General features: G+C 41.6%; 1 protein-coding gene across 1 annotated transcript in view; it reads left to right on the top strand.

The window, feature by feature from the left end:
- The first annotated feature begins 1495 nt into the window (after positions 1-1495).
- The window catches only part of shroom3 (shroom family member 3), a 67112-nt gene continuing 50577 nt past the window's right edge, over positions 1496-18030 (top strand). Inside the window, exons 1-2 of the mRNA XM_034709210.1 lie at positions 1496-2120; positions 16462-16616. Of these exons, the coding sequence (XP_034565101.1) occupies positions 1953-2120; positions 16462-16616 (323 nt within the window). The 5' untranslated portion in view covers positions 1496-1952. The remainder of the gene's footprint in view (positions 2121-16461; positions 16617-18030) is intronic.

The following is an 18030-nucleotide window of genomic DNA, read 5'->3' as shown; positions in this document are numbered from 1 at the left end:
ACTCAAGAAACAGACATAAACTTGTCTGTCTCTTCCTTTTTTGTCTTTTAATCCATCAGACAGCCTACTGTAGAAAAATTGACCAACAAAGAGTCCTTGAATCAAATGAAATGTTACATGAGTCACCTGTGGGCTCTTTTTTACTCTTTATCAAAACCCTGTGACCTTTGACCCCTGTAAACTGATTCAAGTCTTCTACAGCCTATACGTCAACAAGTAGAAACTACTTTATCATAGATTGGTCTGGAATAATCCTTTCGTTCATTTTTTTTATTTAAAATATATATATATTTTTTTTAAGTTATATTTTTGGGCCTTTTTGCCTTTATTTGATAGGATAGTGAAGAGAGACAGGAAATGTGGGGAGCAGAGAGCGGGGGAAGACATGCAGGAAATGGACGACCAGCCGGGAATCGAACCGGCAACCCCTGCGACGAGGACTATAGCCTCCATACGTGGGGCGCCTAGGTCGCTAGGCCACCAGCACCCCTATTTAAAATAATTTAAGATAAAATAAAATGTGTATGCAGACAGAGCAAAAAGCAATAACAGCATAATATTTTTTAAATAATTTTTTAACATTTTTCTTTTTCTATATCAATTGATTTAAGGGCAAAGCATTCAAAAAACAAAATAATACAAATAATTTTCAAGGCATCTATTTAAGGAATATTTAACTTTGGAGTGTTTTTTTTACCATTTAAATGTATTTAAAAAAAGGTAAACACGACAGCTCATTGGAGGTGAAGCCATAGTATTTAGAGCTCCCCCTGGTGGCTGCCTGCATTATAGGATACAAAGCCGGCCTCCTCTGTAATTATTAAATAAATAAGTAATATAGTTGACTGTTACAGAACAGGATGAGATGTTTTGTCAGATGTATGCACAGGACATAAGCAAAAAAAAAGATGCACCAGTTTGTCCACAGGGGGCGCCACAACAACACCAACTGAAAGCTCCTCACAGGAAGATTTAAAACTGAAACTACTTGATGCAACAAGTGTTTTTATTTTTACAGTTTCCTCCTTTATGGTTTGATTTATTCTGCATTTCTTCTCTTGGCTCCAAAATAAAACAGGGAAACATTAAACTAAATGTTAAATAGAAGTTCCCTCTGTTCCACATGAAACTGATCGAACAGCTAATTTCTGTTTATTGTAAAGCGTGTAAACAATTTGCTCCAGCAGGCGCTTTAATGTGGTCTCTGCTGTAATCTGGTTCCAGTGTGAAGGGGGGACAGTGTCAGACCTGCTGCTACTGCAGAGAGCAGCTCTGTGTGGAGGATTGGATTACAACTCATCAGCACACACAGGAAACACCCGGGACACACACTCTTAGTCCTTCTTATTATCACACATCTCCTCATTATTTAATGCTTTAATTTCCTCCTTCATTTGTTTCCTTCTCTGCCTCCTTTCCTTTCGTCTTCCCTTGCCCACCTCTCCTCTCCTTTCGTCCCCCCCTCTCTCTCACTCTACCTCACTCCACCTCTCTCTCTCTTTCTGTCTCTCTTTTCTTTTCGCTCACTGAGTCGCAGTAAATCCTATTGTGATGCTAAACTGATTTTCGGAAGAGAGATAGAGAGACAGAGAGAGGGAGAGAGAGAGGAGGTCTGATTTCTGTTTGAGCAGATCCGATCTGACCTTCTTCGCTCTTTAAGTTTTGCACATTTCTCCTCCCTGAGTAACTTTGTAACCTCCTTTAGAGTTTAGTTTCGGGTGTTTTCTGCGCCTCTCTGCGCGTCAGGAATGCACTTTGCAGGAAACGCAGCTCGGCGCTCGGACACTTCACTTTTTTCACTTTTTCTCATCGAGGATTTATAAATGAATGAAGGATATGCAGTCGTGAAGGAGGCATCGTTAACGTCAGTCCGGTAACCCGGCCCTCAGTCCGCCGGGCCGCAGCCGGGCTGAGGACACAGCAGCCCGGAGAGAGCGCTCCCCGGCCCGGGCATGGAGAGCAGCGGCGGCCGGGCGGGGCTCCAGCAGCAACAGGCGGCGGGCGGAGGAGGAGGAGGAGGCGGCTGGGTGCTGGTGGAGGCCCGGCTGCAGGGAGGAGCACCGTGGGGCTTCACCCTGCAGGGCGGCCTGGAGCACGGAGAGCCGCTCATTATCTCCAAGGTACGATACATGAAGCCTTAACAGCAGGGGCGTCAAACTCATTTCAGTTCAGGGGCCACATACAGCCAAAGTTCATCTAAAACGGGCCAGACCAGCAAAATCATAACATAATAACCTATAAATAACGACAACTCCAAATGTTTCCCTTTGTTTTAGTGCAAAAAAGTACAAGTACATTCTGAAAATGTTCACATTTAATGAACTATCTTTCTACAAAAACAGCTGTTGTATTTTTTGCCATGATGAGTCTCATAATGGGCCGAATATTTTACTTTTTAAGCCCTGAAACCTGCTGCGAACACACCACACACACAGGTTACCCATTCACTTGGCACAGTGTGATGTTTACAGCAAAAGAACAGATTATAATAATGAACAAGGTAAAGTTAATTATTCTGGACCCCTCAGCTCCAGCATGAACAGTGTGCCTGCTGGACAGTGTTGTATGCAGGGGTGTAGTGCTAGTGTTAGTAGTTAGTGGATCATCTTATAGTGCTCTAAAAAGTCTGTCTGAGTCTCAAACAGCAAGTAATCTATTTTCTCACTTTGAGAAAAAAAAGTCCCTGAGAAAAAGCACTGTTCAGGTGCGCTCCGTCAGCACTATGATTTTATGCGACCCCCAGAGGAAAAATTTGAAATAGTAGTTACTTTTATTGAAAGCTTGCAGTTAATGTCTTCTCTGTAATTTTTTCACTTTGCAAAGTCGTTCCGTGGGCCGGGTTGGAACCTCTGGCGGGCCGATTTTGGCCCACGGGCCGCACGTTTGACACCCCTGTTTTACTGAGTCATATGAAAGATGGATCCCAGAGAAACCTCAACTGCTGTTACACACTGCTGTTACACACCACTGTTACACACTGCTGTTACACACTGCTGTAACACACGGCAGGGACCTGATGAGGGTCAAGTAAACAACCATCAGGATAACCCTCTAACTATTTAGAAAGATGTTGAATGAGTCAGCAGGTCCATCTTTTTTATGTCAAACAATAACAGGTACTTCATGACCAGTTGAAGTCATCCACTTAACTTTTACATGAACCCTTTTAAAGACCATTTTAGACCAATACACACGTTGCCACTACTAATATGGCAACCCATACAGTTACATTTTAAGCTGCAGTGAAAATAGACAAACAACCAGAGAATTCAAGCCAGTTTTCCAACCAAGCCAGGGTGCAAAAAATGTGTATTATTAAACTATCGCAAACTACTATTCAGCAAACATCAGTGTGCTTAGTTGTCATTTGCATGAGCTGGATTACAACATGACACCATGGCTTAAACAATCTAAGTGCCATTTTCTGTGTTATTATGTATATTAAGCTTTTATATTTGCACATCTGACAATATCTACCCTGATTTTGATATCTGGGCTCATATTGGCCTGATAATTATACTTGAACAATATTGGTTGGGTCTAAATCCTGTGTTTGTAAAGGTTAATATTTTCACAATAAAGTGCTTATACATAAAATTAGCTTTGCTGTAACAGGGTTCCCACGCATCCTGGAAAATCTGGAAAACCTGGAAAACAGTTGACCAGTTTTCCAGTACTGGAAAACACCTGGAAAATGGGAGAAAAAGTAAAATGTCCTGGAAAAGCACATATAGTCCTGGAAAATTATTCCAACATGGCTGCGTGCGACCTGACCCGATTAACAAAACACATCCCCATTCATTGAAAGTTGAGTGCACGCTGTGCTGGAAAAGACAGCGACACTGCGCAACTTTTTTCACATCTTTTCTCCTTCACTTCATAATCATGCATTCACAGAAAACGGGGGTATATTGTTCATGTTTTATGGTACATTAATCTTGTAGAGTGCTCTTTTGATTCAAAGAGTCTTATATTTAAGTTATAGTGTGACCAGTGGAGTCGGGCAGAGAGCTTGGGGGTCTGTGCCTCACAACTTTCTCTGCAGGCTGAGAGCTCAATTACCGTACTCTAGCTCAGTTGTTCTCAAAGTGGAGTCCTGGGACCCCTGGGGGTCCGTGAACCATAGCGTGGGGGTTCGTGAAATAATTTGAATACATTTCTAATAAATGATAAAATTGTGCTGTGTCATTACAAAACAGCATACACCATTGTTATGATACCATTTGGTGGCTCGAAGGGATATGTGAGTCTTGCTACTGTTAATTTTCTGAAAGCGTTTAAGATCAATTACTTGAAAAGTATAATTGCTGTCATGTTGAGTCCACAAGGAATGAAATGACCCTCTGTTTTAAAGTATACAAGTGGGATTTACTTGATTCAAATTGAAGTGTTATCTGTTTATCACTATGGAACAGGTCTGAAGTATTTACATTGATACGTTTTACAATACAAATAGTTCCAAGGGAAACGAAGAATGCAAATGGAAGTAAGCATGTGCTTTAGTGAAGGGAACTTCGGCTCTTTTAAGAGAGCCCGCTCTTTTAACTCCTGAACGACTCTTAATTTAGGATCTTTTGTTGCCGTATATTTTACCTTAACTTTGAAAAAACGAATGGTTTGTGTTGAAAACCCTTTAAGGTACCGTGTTTTTATGAGCAGCCTTATAATTGCCCAATTTTGTGCATTTCTGTTACAAAACCATTCTCACCCTGATCCTAGGGTTAGGGTTATGATTAGGGTTAGGGTTGTAATTAGGATTAGGGTTAGGGTTGTGATTAGGGTTAGGGATAGGGATAGGCTTAAGGTTACGATTAGGGTTAGGGTTAGGGTTGTGATTAGGTTTAGGATTAGGGTTAGGGTTCAGATTAGGGTAAGGGTTAGGGTTAGGATTAGGGTTAGGGTTAAGATTAGGGTTAGGGTTGTGATTAGGGTTAGGGTTAGGATTAGGGTTAGGGTTAGGATTAGGGTTATGGTTAGGGTTAGGGTTAGGGTTCAGATTAGGGTTAGGGTTGTGATTAGGGTTAGGGTTCAGATTAGGGTTAGGGTTAGGATTAGGGTTGTGGTTAGGGTTAGGGTTAGGGTTCAGATTAGGGTTAGGGTTGTGATTAGGGTTAGGGTTAGGATTAGGGTTAGGGTTAGGGTTCAGATTAGGGTTAGGGTTAGGGTTCAGATTAGGGTAAGGGTTAGGGTTAGGCTTAGGGTTAGGGTTAGGGTTCAGATTAGGGTTAGGGTTAGGGTTCAGATTAGGGTTAGGGTTCGTATTAGGGTTAGGGTTAGGGTTCAGATTAGGGTTAGGGTTCCAATTAGGGTTAGGGTTAGGGTTAGGGTTGTGATTAGGGTTAGGGTTAAGATTAGGATTAGGGTTAGGATTAGGGTAAGGGTTAGGGTTCGGATTAGGATTAGGGTTAGGTTTAGGGTTAGGGTTCAGTTTAGGGTTAGGGTTAGGGTTCAGATTAGGGTTAGGGTTAGGATTAGGGTTATGGTTAGGGTTAGGGTTCAGATTAGGGTTAGGATTGTGATTAGGGTTAGGGTTGTGATTAGGGTTAGGGTTAGGATTAGGGTTAGGATTAGGGTTAGGGTTAGGGTTCAGATTAGGGTTAGGGTTAGGGTTCAGATTAGGGTAAGGGTTAGGGTTAGGGTTAGGGTTCAGATTAGGGTTAGGGTTAGGATTAGGGTTAGGGTTCAGATTAGGGTGAGGGTTAGGGTTCGAATTAGGGTTAGGGTTAGGGTTAGGGTTAGGATTAGGGTTAGGGTTGTAATTAGGATTAGGGTTAGGGTTGTGATTAGGGTTAGGGATAGGGATAGGCTTAAGGTTACGATTAGGGTTAGGGTTAGGGTTGTGATTAGGTTTAGGATTAGGGTTAGGGTTCAGATTAGGGTAAGGGTTAGGGTTAGGATTAGGGTTAGGGTTAAGATTAGGGTTAGGGTTGTGATTAGGGTTAGGGTTAGGATTAGGGTTAGGGTTAGGATTAGGGTTATGGTTAGGGTTAGGGTTAGGGTTCAGATTAGGGTTAGGGTTGTGATTAGGGTTAGGGTTCAGATTAGGGTTAGGGTTAGGATTAGGGTTGTGGTTAGGGTTAGGGTTAGGGTTCAGATTAGGGTTAGGGTTGTGATTAGGGTTAGGGTTAGGATTAGGGTTAGGGTTAGGGTTCAGATTAGGGTTAGGGTTAGGGTTCAGATTAGGGTAAGGGTTAGGGTTAGGCTTAGGGTTAGGGTTAGGGTTCAGATTAGGGTTAGGGTTAGGGTTCAGATTAGGGTTAGGGTTCGTATTAGGGTTAGGGTTAGGGTTCAGATTAGGGTTAGGGTTCCAATTAGGGTTAGGGTTAGGGTTAGGGTTGTGATTAGGGTTAGGGTTAAGATTAGGATTAGGGTTAGGATTAGGGTAAGGGTTAGGGTTCGGATTAGGATTAGGGTTAGGTTTAGGGTTAGGGTTCAGTTTAGGGTTAGGGTTAGGGTTCAGATTAGGGTTAGGGTTAGGATTAGGGTTATGGTTAGGGTTAGGGTTCAGATTAGGGTTAGGATTGTGATTAGGGTTAGGGTTGTGATTAGGGTTAGGGTTAGGATTAGGGTTAGGATTAGGGTTAGGGTTAGGGTTCAGATTAGGGTTAGGGTTAGGGTTCAGATTAGGGTAAGGGTTAGGGTTAGGGTTAGGGTTCAGATTAGGGTTAGGGTTAGGATTAGGGTTAGGGTTCAGATTAGGGTGAGGGTTAGGGTTCGAATTAGGGTTAGGGTTAGGGTTAGGGTTAGGATTAGGGTTAGGATTAGGATTAGGGTTAGGATTAGGGTTAGGGTTCAGATTAGGGTTAGGATTAGGGTTAGGGTTAGGGTTCAGATTAGGGTTAGGGTTAGGGTTCAGATTAGGGTAAGGGTTAGGGTTAGGGTTAGGGTTCAGATTAGGGTTAGGATTAGGGTTAGGATTAGGGTTAGGGTTCATATTAGGGTTAGGGTTAGGGTTCGAATTAGGGTTAGGGTTAGGGTTGTGATTAGGGTTAGGGTTAAGATTAGGGTTAGGGTTAGGGTTAGGGTTAGGGTTCCGATTAGGGTTAGGTTTAGGGTTAGGGTTCAGTTTAGGGTTAGGGTTCGGATTAGGGTTAGGGTTAGGATTAGGGTTAGGTTTAGGGTTAGGGTTCGGATTAGGGTTAGGGTTAGGATTAGGGTTAGGGTTAGGGTTCGGGTTAGGGTTAGGGTTCGGATTAGGGTTAGGGTTCGGGTTAGGGTTTGGATTAGGGTTAGGGTTAGGGTTAGAACAAGAACGAAACTGAAGTAAACAGAACCAGAACCAAACTCAAGCAAACACAACCAGAACCGAACCAGACCCGAAACAGAACATACCAGAACTGAACCAGAACCGAAGCAAACCGAACCAGAATCGTGCCAGAACCAAACCAGAACCGAACCAAACTCAACCAGAACCGAACCAGAACGTTCCAGAACTAAACCAGAACCGAACCAGAACCGAACCAAACTCAACCAGAACCGAACCAGAACGTTCCAGAACTAAACCAGAACCGAACCAGAACCGAACCAAACTCAACCAGAACCGAACCAGAACGTTCCAGAACTAAACCAGAACCGAACCAGAACCGTGCCAGAACTGTACAAGAACCGAACCAGAATCGAACCAGAACTGAAGCAGAACTTAACCAGAACTGAACCCGAACCCGAACAGAACCAGAACCGAACCAGAACCGAACCGAACCGAACCGAACCAGAACTTAACCAGAACTGAACCCGAACCAGATCCGAACCGAACCAGAACCGAACCAGAACCGAACCAGAACCGAACCAGAACCGAACCAGAACTTAAGCAGAACCGTACCGAACCCGAACCGTGCCAGAACCATACAAGAACCGAACCAGAACCGAACCAGAACTGAACCAGAACCGAACCAGAACCAGAACCGAACTCAAGCAAACATTATTAATGTCCTTAGGTTGGCATTGAGAAAAATCCGATGCCTCAGCTTGGATGGGCTGATCTGATTTCTCCTCTCAATGAGTATTTGCCCGGTCTTCAAGAAGACTCTCTCTGAAGGAACAGATGAAGCCACGATACAGAGCCTCCCCTCCATCACCTGTATCTTATATCCTCACATGTGATTGGCTGCATGGCTGCCAAGCTGACCAATCAACACAAAGTTCTGCTGCGAGCAGAGCTGGGGCTGAGCACTGTGAGTAAAAAACGAAAGGGAAAAAACTGGGAGCCGGCTCTCTCTCGATGCGAGCCGGCTCTTCTGATTCACTATAAAGCATCGGCTCTCAGAGCCGCAGCTTTTGATCATGACACATCACTAATGTGCTTAATCTGTGTTACAATTATGAGGGGGCCATGGACAATTTTCTCACCTGTAAGGGGTCCCTGGATCCAAAAGGTTTGAGAACCCCTGCTCTAGCTAGTAGGAGTGCAAACTCCCGATAGTGAAAACAAATGGAACAAAAAGAGCGACACAACTGCACAGAAACTCCTAGACTCCTAGACTCCTAGACTCCTAGACTACATGTCTTTCAATGTAGACTTCCACTGAGAGGAATATATTAGACTATTTAGGAACTAAATTAGGAACTAAATTTAGACTGTCATACCAGCTTGATCATCAATGAAAATGTCCTGGAAATGTCCTGGAAAATGATCTCTGGAAAAGAGTGGGAACCCTGTGTAACCAGCTGCTTGAAATATATAATGATCTATAGTCCTTTTGTAACAACAGCAACAGTACAAGCATGCTGTTACATTCCTTCATGTAATCATGATTATTGATTTGCACCAGTAAATACCCGAACAATTTCCTTTTTCGGTTAAATTTTACTTGTCACCCAGTTGGGGCTCTGACTGATGCAGGGGGGGCATGAAGTATAGGTATGCAGATAAACCACTTGTGCGTGCCTACTTTGATACATACATACATGTAATAATCCTGCATATATTTATTTAACTTACTATGTAACACAACGAAGTGACAATATCTCAATCTTCTGCGCTTCATTCTTGAAGGACTCACCAAGGCGATGTAGGCCTGTGTTAAAGCTCATAATTTAAAGTACTACAAAATAGATATGTTAAAGACAGACATGTAGTATCACAGCCCAAATTACTCTAAGTCCAGCCTCTAACAAGTAAAATGGCAGATCATAGTTTTGGAAACTTGGGGGGGTAGTTGGGGGTAGTTGCACAATTTATTTGTTCTTCTGCATCTTAACCTGAACCTAGTACTTTAGATGAAAGAAATACGTGCATGTGCTCCCCTTATTTATCTGTTAGCGTGTGAATTGTGCAGCCTGTATCAGTAAATCATCAGTGCTATGTTCTGGATTTTACATTTAATTAAAGATCCACTCAGAAAGTTTGAAATGATAGTCATCATCCAGCTCTGCTTCTGTTTGTTTCCTCTTTGTGTTCTTTTGGAGCCAGGCCAACATCGACGTCATCTTCATATTACTCAGATTTTCCTCTTTTGTCCGACAGTTAGGAGACTTGTGAGTTCACGTTTAATAGTCTGGTAAAAACAGACAAGTGAGCATCATGTAACACCTGCGAAATGACACTAGCATCACATAATGCACCAAAGGTGATGTATTTCAGGTGCTACTATGAATCTCAAAGAGAAATGGTTGCATGGAGAGGACAGGGAAGGGAACCTGCAGCTGGTAAGAAGTCCCGGAAGAGTTAAATGTAGAAGAGGTGGTTCTGCGTACTGGAGCATACCAGCCCACCTAAAACACTTATGTAATTTAAATCAAACCTCTGCAACACCTGGCCAAAACCTGACCTAAGAACTCAAACAACCACAGCAAACAATACTGACGTTTTATTATCCACGAACTGTACGCTGAATAATGATTCAACTACCAGCGTTTTAAAGCCTCAGTTACAGTGAAAGTTACAGAGAAGCGTCTTTCACGTGTGATTTATAAAAAGGACAATATACTGACAGTCAGTCTTAGTATCATAGTAAAGTAAAGCACAGCTCTCCATCTGACTGTAAAAGTAAATGACCACTGATCATCCCCTCTCTGTCCTCACAGCCATCATGGCCTCATTTTATTAACATGCAAATCAGCTGGCTGTGTGAGTGTGTGTGTGTGTGTGTGTGTGTGTATGTGTGTGTGTGTGTGTGTGTGTGTGTGTGTGTGTGTGTGTGTGTGTGTGTGTGTGTGTGTGTGTGTGTGTGTTCGCGTGTGGAGGTTATTCTGGGACTGAGGCCAAATGACTGTAAAATAGGACAAGAATGTGAATTATGTGTTTTCCTGGGTGCTTTTGAACACAGTCATGCTTTTTGGTGTTCAGTGTGCTCAACAAGGAATATTTATATACTATAAATAACATTACATCACTTTAAGGGACCGTTATACCAAACGTGTACTTTTACTTTTGACACTACAAACACACTTTAGTTTTACTTCTGTACATTAATTCCAGTCTTAGGCGGGGGACTTGTTCTTTAAGTGAAATGTAATCACAGTGGTTTTGGGTAAAGTTAAAATGGTAAGCATTGACAAACTCCTGCAGAGTGGCAGCTGATTTTTTTTCCATCCTTGTTTCATAGTTAAGTCATGTAAAGAAAAATGAATATAATTTCATAGTTTTAGTCTATTTTTGTTAGGATATGTTAAGTATTTCCTTCTCTTATCCTATATTATTCAATCATATCCTATCATACCGCTTCTTATTGTATTGTATCTTAACGCTTTGTATCGTATTGTAACTTAAAGTCTCTTATCCTATCATAAAGTTCTGTAGCACATCATATCATAAAGTTTCATATCGTACTGTCAAGTTCGTCTCATGTCGTGTTGTAAAGTTCCATATCATATGGTATTCTAAAGAATCCTATTATATTGTATCCTAAAGTTTCATATCGTAAAGTTTTGTATCATATTGTGAAGTTTCAGATCGTAACGTAAAGTTCCATATAGTAGGGTTTCATATCTTATCATATTGTAGATTTGTATCATATCGTATTGTAAAGTTTCCTATTGTAAAGTTTTGTGTTGTAGAGTAAAGTATCGTAAAGTAAAGAATAGGGTTATATTGTAAAGTATCACATCATAAGTTTCGTATTTTAAAGTTCCATACCTTAAAGTTTTGTATCCTATCGTATCATAAAGTTTTGAATTGTATCTTTAGTATTGTAAAGTTTTATTTCTTCTCATATCATACCGTAAAGGTTCGTATCGTAAAGTTTTGTGTTGAATCTTATTGTTTCGGATCGTTTCGCATCATATTGTATCGTGTCATATCGTATCTTATCGTATTTTTTCTAGTTTTACCCTATCATATTGTAAAGTATCGTATTTCTCCATATTGTATTTTGTCTTATCCTATTCTATCTTTTTTAAATTGTCTTTCCTTTCCTTACCTTCTTTTTGTATTCCATCATGTCTTTCTGTTTCCTGTGGTGTTGAATCATACCGTATGTTATGGTATCTTATAGTAATGTATCATCGTGTTTGGTATCATATCTTATTCTATCGTATCCTATCCTACACCTTCCTATCCCATGGCATCATCTTGTATCTTATCGTAGCGTATTAAATCCTATTTTGATTAATTGAGGAATAATCTCATGAATCCTTCATGTGCACATTATCTCAGATATCCAGATTTTTGAAATGTGTATGAGTTAATTGTTCAGCCTCAGAGAATAAAACAGACTTGGCTCTGTTAGCTTGTTTATCACCTGTGCAGTACATTTCTTGGGGTCAAAGGTCACAATGAGGGTAATCCAGGCAGATCAACTCAGGTTACACAATCTTAATTAGTTTAATCTGAGAGTCTCATGATTGGCACCAAACTGGAAATGTGCACCGACGCTGCCAAAGTTACACCTTCACACTACAGGTGTGTGTTGAATCTGTAACACACTCTCCTCTGTAAAGACCGACTAACAACAGATGTTATCTTAATATTTATGAGTTTGCTTATCGTTGTTTATAAGTCAGCACTTTCAAGTTTCGTCTGTTTGGTGTCTTGGCAGCTTTCATGACTCAAAGTGACGTCTTAAGGACCCTTTTTGCGTGTTCAAGCATACTTGGCGAATAAAGCTGATTCTGATTCTGACAAACATTTGTCAAAACCCAAAGACTTATTCATCTTAAAGTCAAAGAAGAGCAGCAAATCCTCACATTTGAGAAGCCCGACCGACTCAATTGGTTTTCTTTAATTGACTGAACAGTTAATTGACCAATCAGTGCGGCTACGGCTCGTACACGGACACGACTTAGCTGTGTACATGCCTTCTTGCCCATAATTTAAGGTATTGCACTTGTGAGGCTGCAACATCTCTCCTTACAAGCAATGCAGAAGTTATGCTACCATCTGCATCAGCGTGCCAGGATTAGCAACTTTAATTTTGCATTATTTTTAGTTTTTACATAATAAGGTGTGTAATAGTGCTACATTTTGTCATAGTTGTAGGTGTAGATGCAATTTGGTGTGTAAGAAAAGAAGTGTGGATTGTGGAGAAGTGTAAGTTCTCATCAGAAGCTGCTCAGGTTATTCTCCCTCAGATTATTTTCCCAAATCTCACATCCTTTATTGATTAGACAAGGTATGTTGTTTCAGTCACAGTCCGAACAGGCCGAGCCCCTCTGTTTGGATACCTCCGAATGCAGGGTAATGAATTTCAGCTGGAATACCAAACTCGTTGAAGCACACACACACACACACACACACACACACACACACACACACACACACACACACACACACACACACACACACACACACACACACACACATACACACACAAACAACCACACATACACTCTTGGAGTTACCGAGTGATTCTGCAAACCTTATTTGGGTATATTTATTCCTGAAAAAGAAAAACAGTGCAGGCATGTGCACGGTTCTGCAGAAATGAGGATGAGCTTAGCACTTTGTTTTTCTTTTACAGCTCTGAGAGGATGTTTGGTTTCCTTCCTCCAATCGGCACAGATCATTAGACTTATCTCACATCAGTGTTACGTTTTCAGGTTTGATAAGACGTCCTTTACTTGGACCTTACACTGATCCCAAAGTCATGACGTTTCTGTCTTTAGTTGTTCTGTAATCTTCTGTTTCGCCCTTTTTTAATGAACATTGGAGTGTTGGGGGGCTGCAGTGTGTGGGCCAAAACGCTATATGCTTTTGTTCAAACGTAACACATGCTGTAATTCAGAAGAGGTCCAGACACACCCTGTGTTAAATTCTTGGCAGTTGTTTTAACATTCGAACAGTCCCAGCTGGGTGGAGTTTATTGTTTCAGAACAGTGCTATGGATACCTTTGTCAATCACAGGAGAGTATGTGAAAACAACCCTTCAATGAAGGCTCTTTATGATGTTTCTGATTGTACGTTTGAACTTGTGGTGAACCCCAATTCTGATCTGTGAAGTTTTCTGCATCTGGTCAGATTCAGAGTTAATAATAATAATAATAATGAATTTTATTTATCACGCACTTTACATTTGGAGCAAATCTCAAAGTGCTACAGGGCATAATAAAAGGGCAGTAAGAATAAAAACAGGGTTAAAAACAAACAGTAAAATGCAGGCACTTGTTAAAAGCATTTGTTACTGGGAGAATAAAATCTTAAACTGGGCAAAACTGAGTGGACAAAGGTGGGACAATCAGACTTGTTGATCAGGACTAACTTGTCTCCAAACACACAAAAGGGATATCGTAAAGTGAGTGGGTGTGTATGCAAATTAGAGCCCATTTAAGGTGAGACAAGACCCTGACGTGAAGCAGAGGCTGACAACACTGACCCACTCTTATAAATGGGACTTCTGCAGGAATATTGATGTTGACATTTCTGTCCTCATTCAGCTTCCCTTCTTCTCGGAAAGAGGCAAATGTCACATCTTTGAACCTTGTTGCTATCGCCACCTCTTCTGGATTTAGTGACTTTGTAGAGATCAGCAGTTTAGAGATGCTCTCTCCAGCTCTGGATTGCAGGACAGGATGTTGCTCCTCTTTTCCCTCTCAGAGAAGGTTGGGGTCCAGTAGCTCCTCAGGCTTCTCTCACATCTGTGCCCACTAACTGTCATTATTTCCCCACAACCAAGACCAGCCTGAGACCACACTAATGGTTTTACCACAGTGTCAACAGGCAGGGGGGGAATGTGTCGGACTCCTCTCTGTGGATTGATTTGATGTGACGTGTGATCAGTTCGTCCCTGTCGTTGCTTTTGTTATTATTAATTAATCAGCATTGTAATTGGATTTGGACCAATCAGAATCAAGTGTTTAAGACAGCCAGATATAAATACAAACAACCGACTAAGTTACAATTATAACATCAGTATCAAAAGTCATAGTTCAGTCATAGTTGGGTGTAAGTTCACTTACACCCAACTGCTCGTGTCACCCATTTGTGTGAAGCCTCCTCCCTCTGACTTCTCTCCCATCCTGAAGTTTGTGCATGTGTATTTATAAGAGGGTGTCAAAATTTCATTTCCTCTCAGGGATTGATGAATCATTTCTTCTTCTTCTGTCAGGATATTTTGTTTTGTTGTTATGGCCCCGAATCTTGAAGACGCTGTGGGCCTCTGTTTTATTTTCCATAGTTAACATTCAAATCCAGATCCTCCAGGGATCACACATCAGGGATCGAGCAGTCTAAGAGTCGCGTCTTGTTTTTCGTGTCAGCTGAACCGTCTGACTTCACGGAGCAGTCAGAGAGAATCAGAGCCGCATGCAGATGAAGACACATCTTATTTCGCAATGAGTTCATCATCCTCATCATCGTCAAACGCAGCAAACATGCAGAGAGTTTCAGGAGCCGCTGACGTTTGTGCAGAGACATTCTGACGACCAGCTCAGGGCTCGATGGAGCTTATCTCACAGAGGACAAGAGCACAAGACAATGTGACCTTAAGGGGGACCAACACACACACATCAACACACATACAGTGATAAACAGAGAGACACACACACACGCTCTGATACCGCTGCACAGACTGACATTTTGCTGAGAGGCATCATAAACAGCTCTGATAATACAGCGGGGTCATTCTGACACATGCAGCGTGTGTGAGTGTGTGTTACTGTGTGTGTTTCAGACCTGGACGTTCAGTTGAACATCATAACTTAGGACAATAAGAATGTGGACAAGATCAGAAACTTGGTGTTGTTTTATGTTTGGATTTTTGCAGAAAGAAAACAATTTCAAGCTCTAACACACTCAAGGTCATGCTGTTGTTTTTAATATCAGTACGGCTGCAAATTCTTCAAATAAGATAATCATATCCGTGTTGACATTCAGGACAACATCACAACCTTGACTGGGATTTATGCATCAGTCCTACATGCGTCCCCAAAAAGACCATCATGCTCTCTTTTAATTTCTATCTGACTCTACTTTTGCAGTCTCCTCATGTCTAAATCAAGCAGCAACCTTCAGTGTTGAAAAATGAAGCCAAATCGGGAGTGCAGTTCCTCAAATGTCCACTTGAGGCTGACTCCAAAAGTGAAGGAGTCCCCATTAGAGCTCATATTAAAAAGCCCATTGCTACAGTAGAGTTAAAAGTGTTTAAAATTGTATCTAACTAATCTGTTTTGATTGTATGAAGTCTAAGAGTAGGCATGATCAGAGGATCGGTTGATTTTACCTACAGGTCGGTGTTGTCGTTATTTGGAGTTAGTGACCGCTTCTTTTGGCTCCATAAAGCCTCTCCAGAAACCAGTGAGTGACGTCACTAAAGACTACCGCCATGTTTAATACAGTCTGTGCTCTGAACTTTATAATTCATCATCTTATTCAACAGTTATTGGATGAATTTGAGGAAACATGTCCATCTTTGTGCTTCAAACAATATGTTTTAAAGTCTGCATGCTGATCTGTTGTGATGCTACTCATGGCTTGGTTGTCAATTGTGAATATAAACATGAAGGAAAGGATCAGTCCTCTCTGCTTTTGGTTGAAGTGAAAACCATCCAATTGACACATTGACGCATTTGGAAGAAAGATATCTAGATGTGCAAACCAGACAAAAAAAAAGACAAAAAATGGAGGGTGAAAGGAGCGGCGCAAAAATATCTGTCTCACTTCAAAAACAGACACAATTCCCAACACTAATAAATGATATCCAGTGAAGCCTCACTCAGGACGCCATCTGGATTATGTTTGTTTTGGCAGGTTTGAAGGAAAGTTGAATAAAATAATTCTCTGTTCTTCAAAAACTAGAGAAAGAATAACAGACACTAAAGGGAAACAGCCAAACTTTCCCCCACACACAAACACACAAGTGTTCCCTCTCTCCTGGAACAATAGAAACCCTGATAACAGCTGCAGCAGAGTGTGACTGCACAGGTTTCACCACTGTGTGTCCCGTGCATGGAAGCACAAAGACAGCATGCACAGTACGTCAGTTAACCTTGAGTTTAACTTTAAGGTCAGTTTAAAGAAGTTAAATACATGCAAACTGCAGCTGGAGATTCCCTGACCTTGTTAGTGTTTGTGTGTTTGTGTGTGTGCAGGTGGAGGAGGGCGGTAAGGCGGACCGTTTGGAACAGCCTCTTCTGGTGGGCGATGTGATCATCATCATAAACGAGGTGGAGCTGACCGGATACAGACAGGAGGCCATCACTCTGGTTAAAGGATCGTACAAGACGCTGCAGCTCACCGTCCGCAGGTACAGACAGACTGAGTGTATGTGTGTGTGTTTGCATGTCCTTAAACGTGTGTGTTGTTTCCTTTCAGCCTTGACTTGTTGCAGCTACGATTTCATAAAAAATTGTGAACATCAATCAAACTTATGACCAAAAAACCCCTGAAACTCAAATCTGCATTTGATTTGAATAATCCTACACAGACCTTCTGCACTTCATGTTTCTGCTGCTACTGTGTGACTGAGCGTGTGCAATAGAGGGGGAAGTACTTTGATGTTTTGCTTTTCAGTAGCATCGAGTGTTTCTCACGTGCAAATCACAAACAAGTCCAAGCCCTAACCTTTAAGTCTTGATTAAAGGGATAGTTCCGTTTTTTGAGTTGGGTTTGCATGAGGTATGTTGTCATTAGTAAGTTCCAACAGGAGAGCTTGTCCCCTTCATTGAGTTATTTTAAAATCTCCTTTAAAAAGGTTGTGTCAGCTCTGGCTGGGTTTTGCTTTGCTCCCCTCGTGTCCCTATCAATTCCTGCGATAATAAAAGCAGACACTCGTCACGTCGTGTGCAGCAGCCATGCAGAGTCAGGACATGTCACATTCACACACTGTTGCAAAGGCAGCGATGCACAGCACCCCAGATCTGAATATAAACATATCTAATAAATCTTTAAAATGTCAGAAGCATGAAAGTGCAATATTCTTCTGCAGATGGGGACGGTTTTCTTTCACATTTGAGCTCCAGTCAGCTTCAGTTTGGCTTCTCTTTGTGGTACCGAAGTGTCGTTTATCATCGTCACGTGAACTTGTGTTTATGATCTTCTCACAGTTCGCATGAAAGACCAGAAAACAAACTGCTGCCTCAGAAGTTTCCCCCCCCCCTCCTTGCTTCCTTAAGGCCGGTGTAATCTATAACCGGTCTGGATTACATCCTGGTTCAGAGTCCAAATCAGAGCAGGTTAGATAAACACAGACAGAAACACACAGCTCATTACAGTTAGCGAGTAAAAGTGAACTCACAATGACCGAGTCTGGTCCTGCTGGAGGTTTCTGCCTGTTAAAGGAAGTTTGTTCTTTCCACTGTAACTTGCTAAATGCTGCAAAGTGCTCTACTCATGGTGGATTGTGATGAGATCAGACTGAGTCCTGTCTGTAAGAGGGGGCTGGCTCTTATCCTGTCTTGATGTTGGGTCTTTGTTAATAATAGAACATAGAGTACAGTCTAGACCTGCTCTGTTTGGAAGAGTTGGAGGATAACGTTTGTTATGATTTGAAGCTTTATAAATAAAGATTGAGTGATTGAAATAAGCTCAAATGGTCATCACACTAAGGTCCGGGCCCTGAGGCTTGTCACTCAAGAACTCACCCTGTTGTTATGAATCGACAGTGTTGAACCCTGTTAGCTGTTTTTGTTTAGCCACCAGCTAGCAGCAAAGCTAAGGAT

Source organism: Notolabrus celidotus, chromosome 19 (genome assembly GCF_009762535.1).
Source record: "Notolabrus celidotus isolate fNotCel1 chromosome 19, fNotCel1.pri, whole genome shotgun sequence".
NCBI classification, from domain to species: Eukaryota; Metazoa; Chordata; class Actinopteri; order Labriformes; family Labridae; genus Notolabrus; species Notolabrus celidotus.
This window is presented reverse-complemented; position numbering and strand designations above follow the sequence as displayed.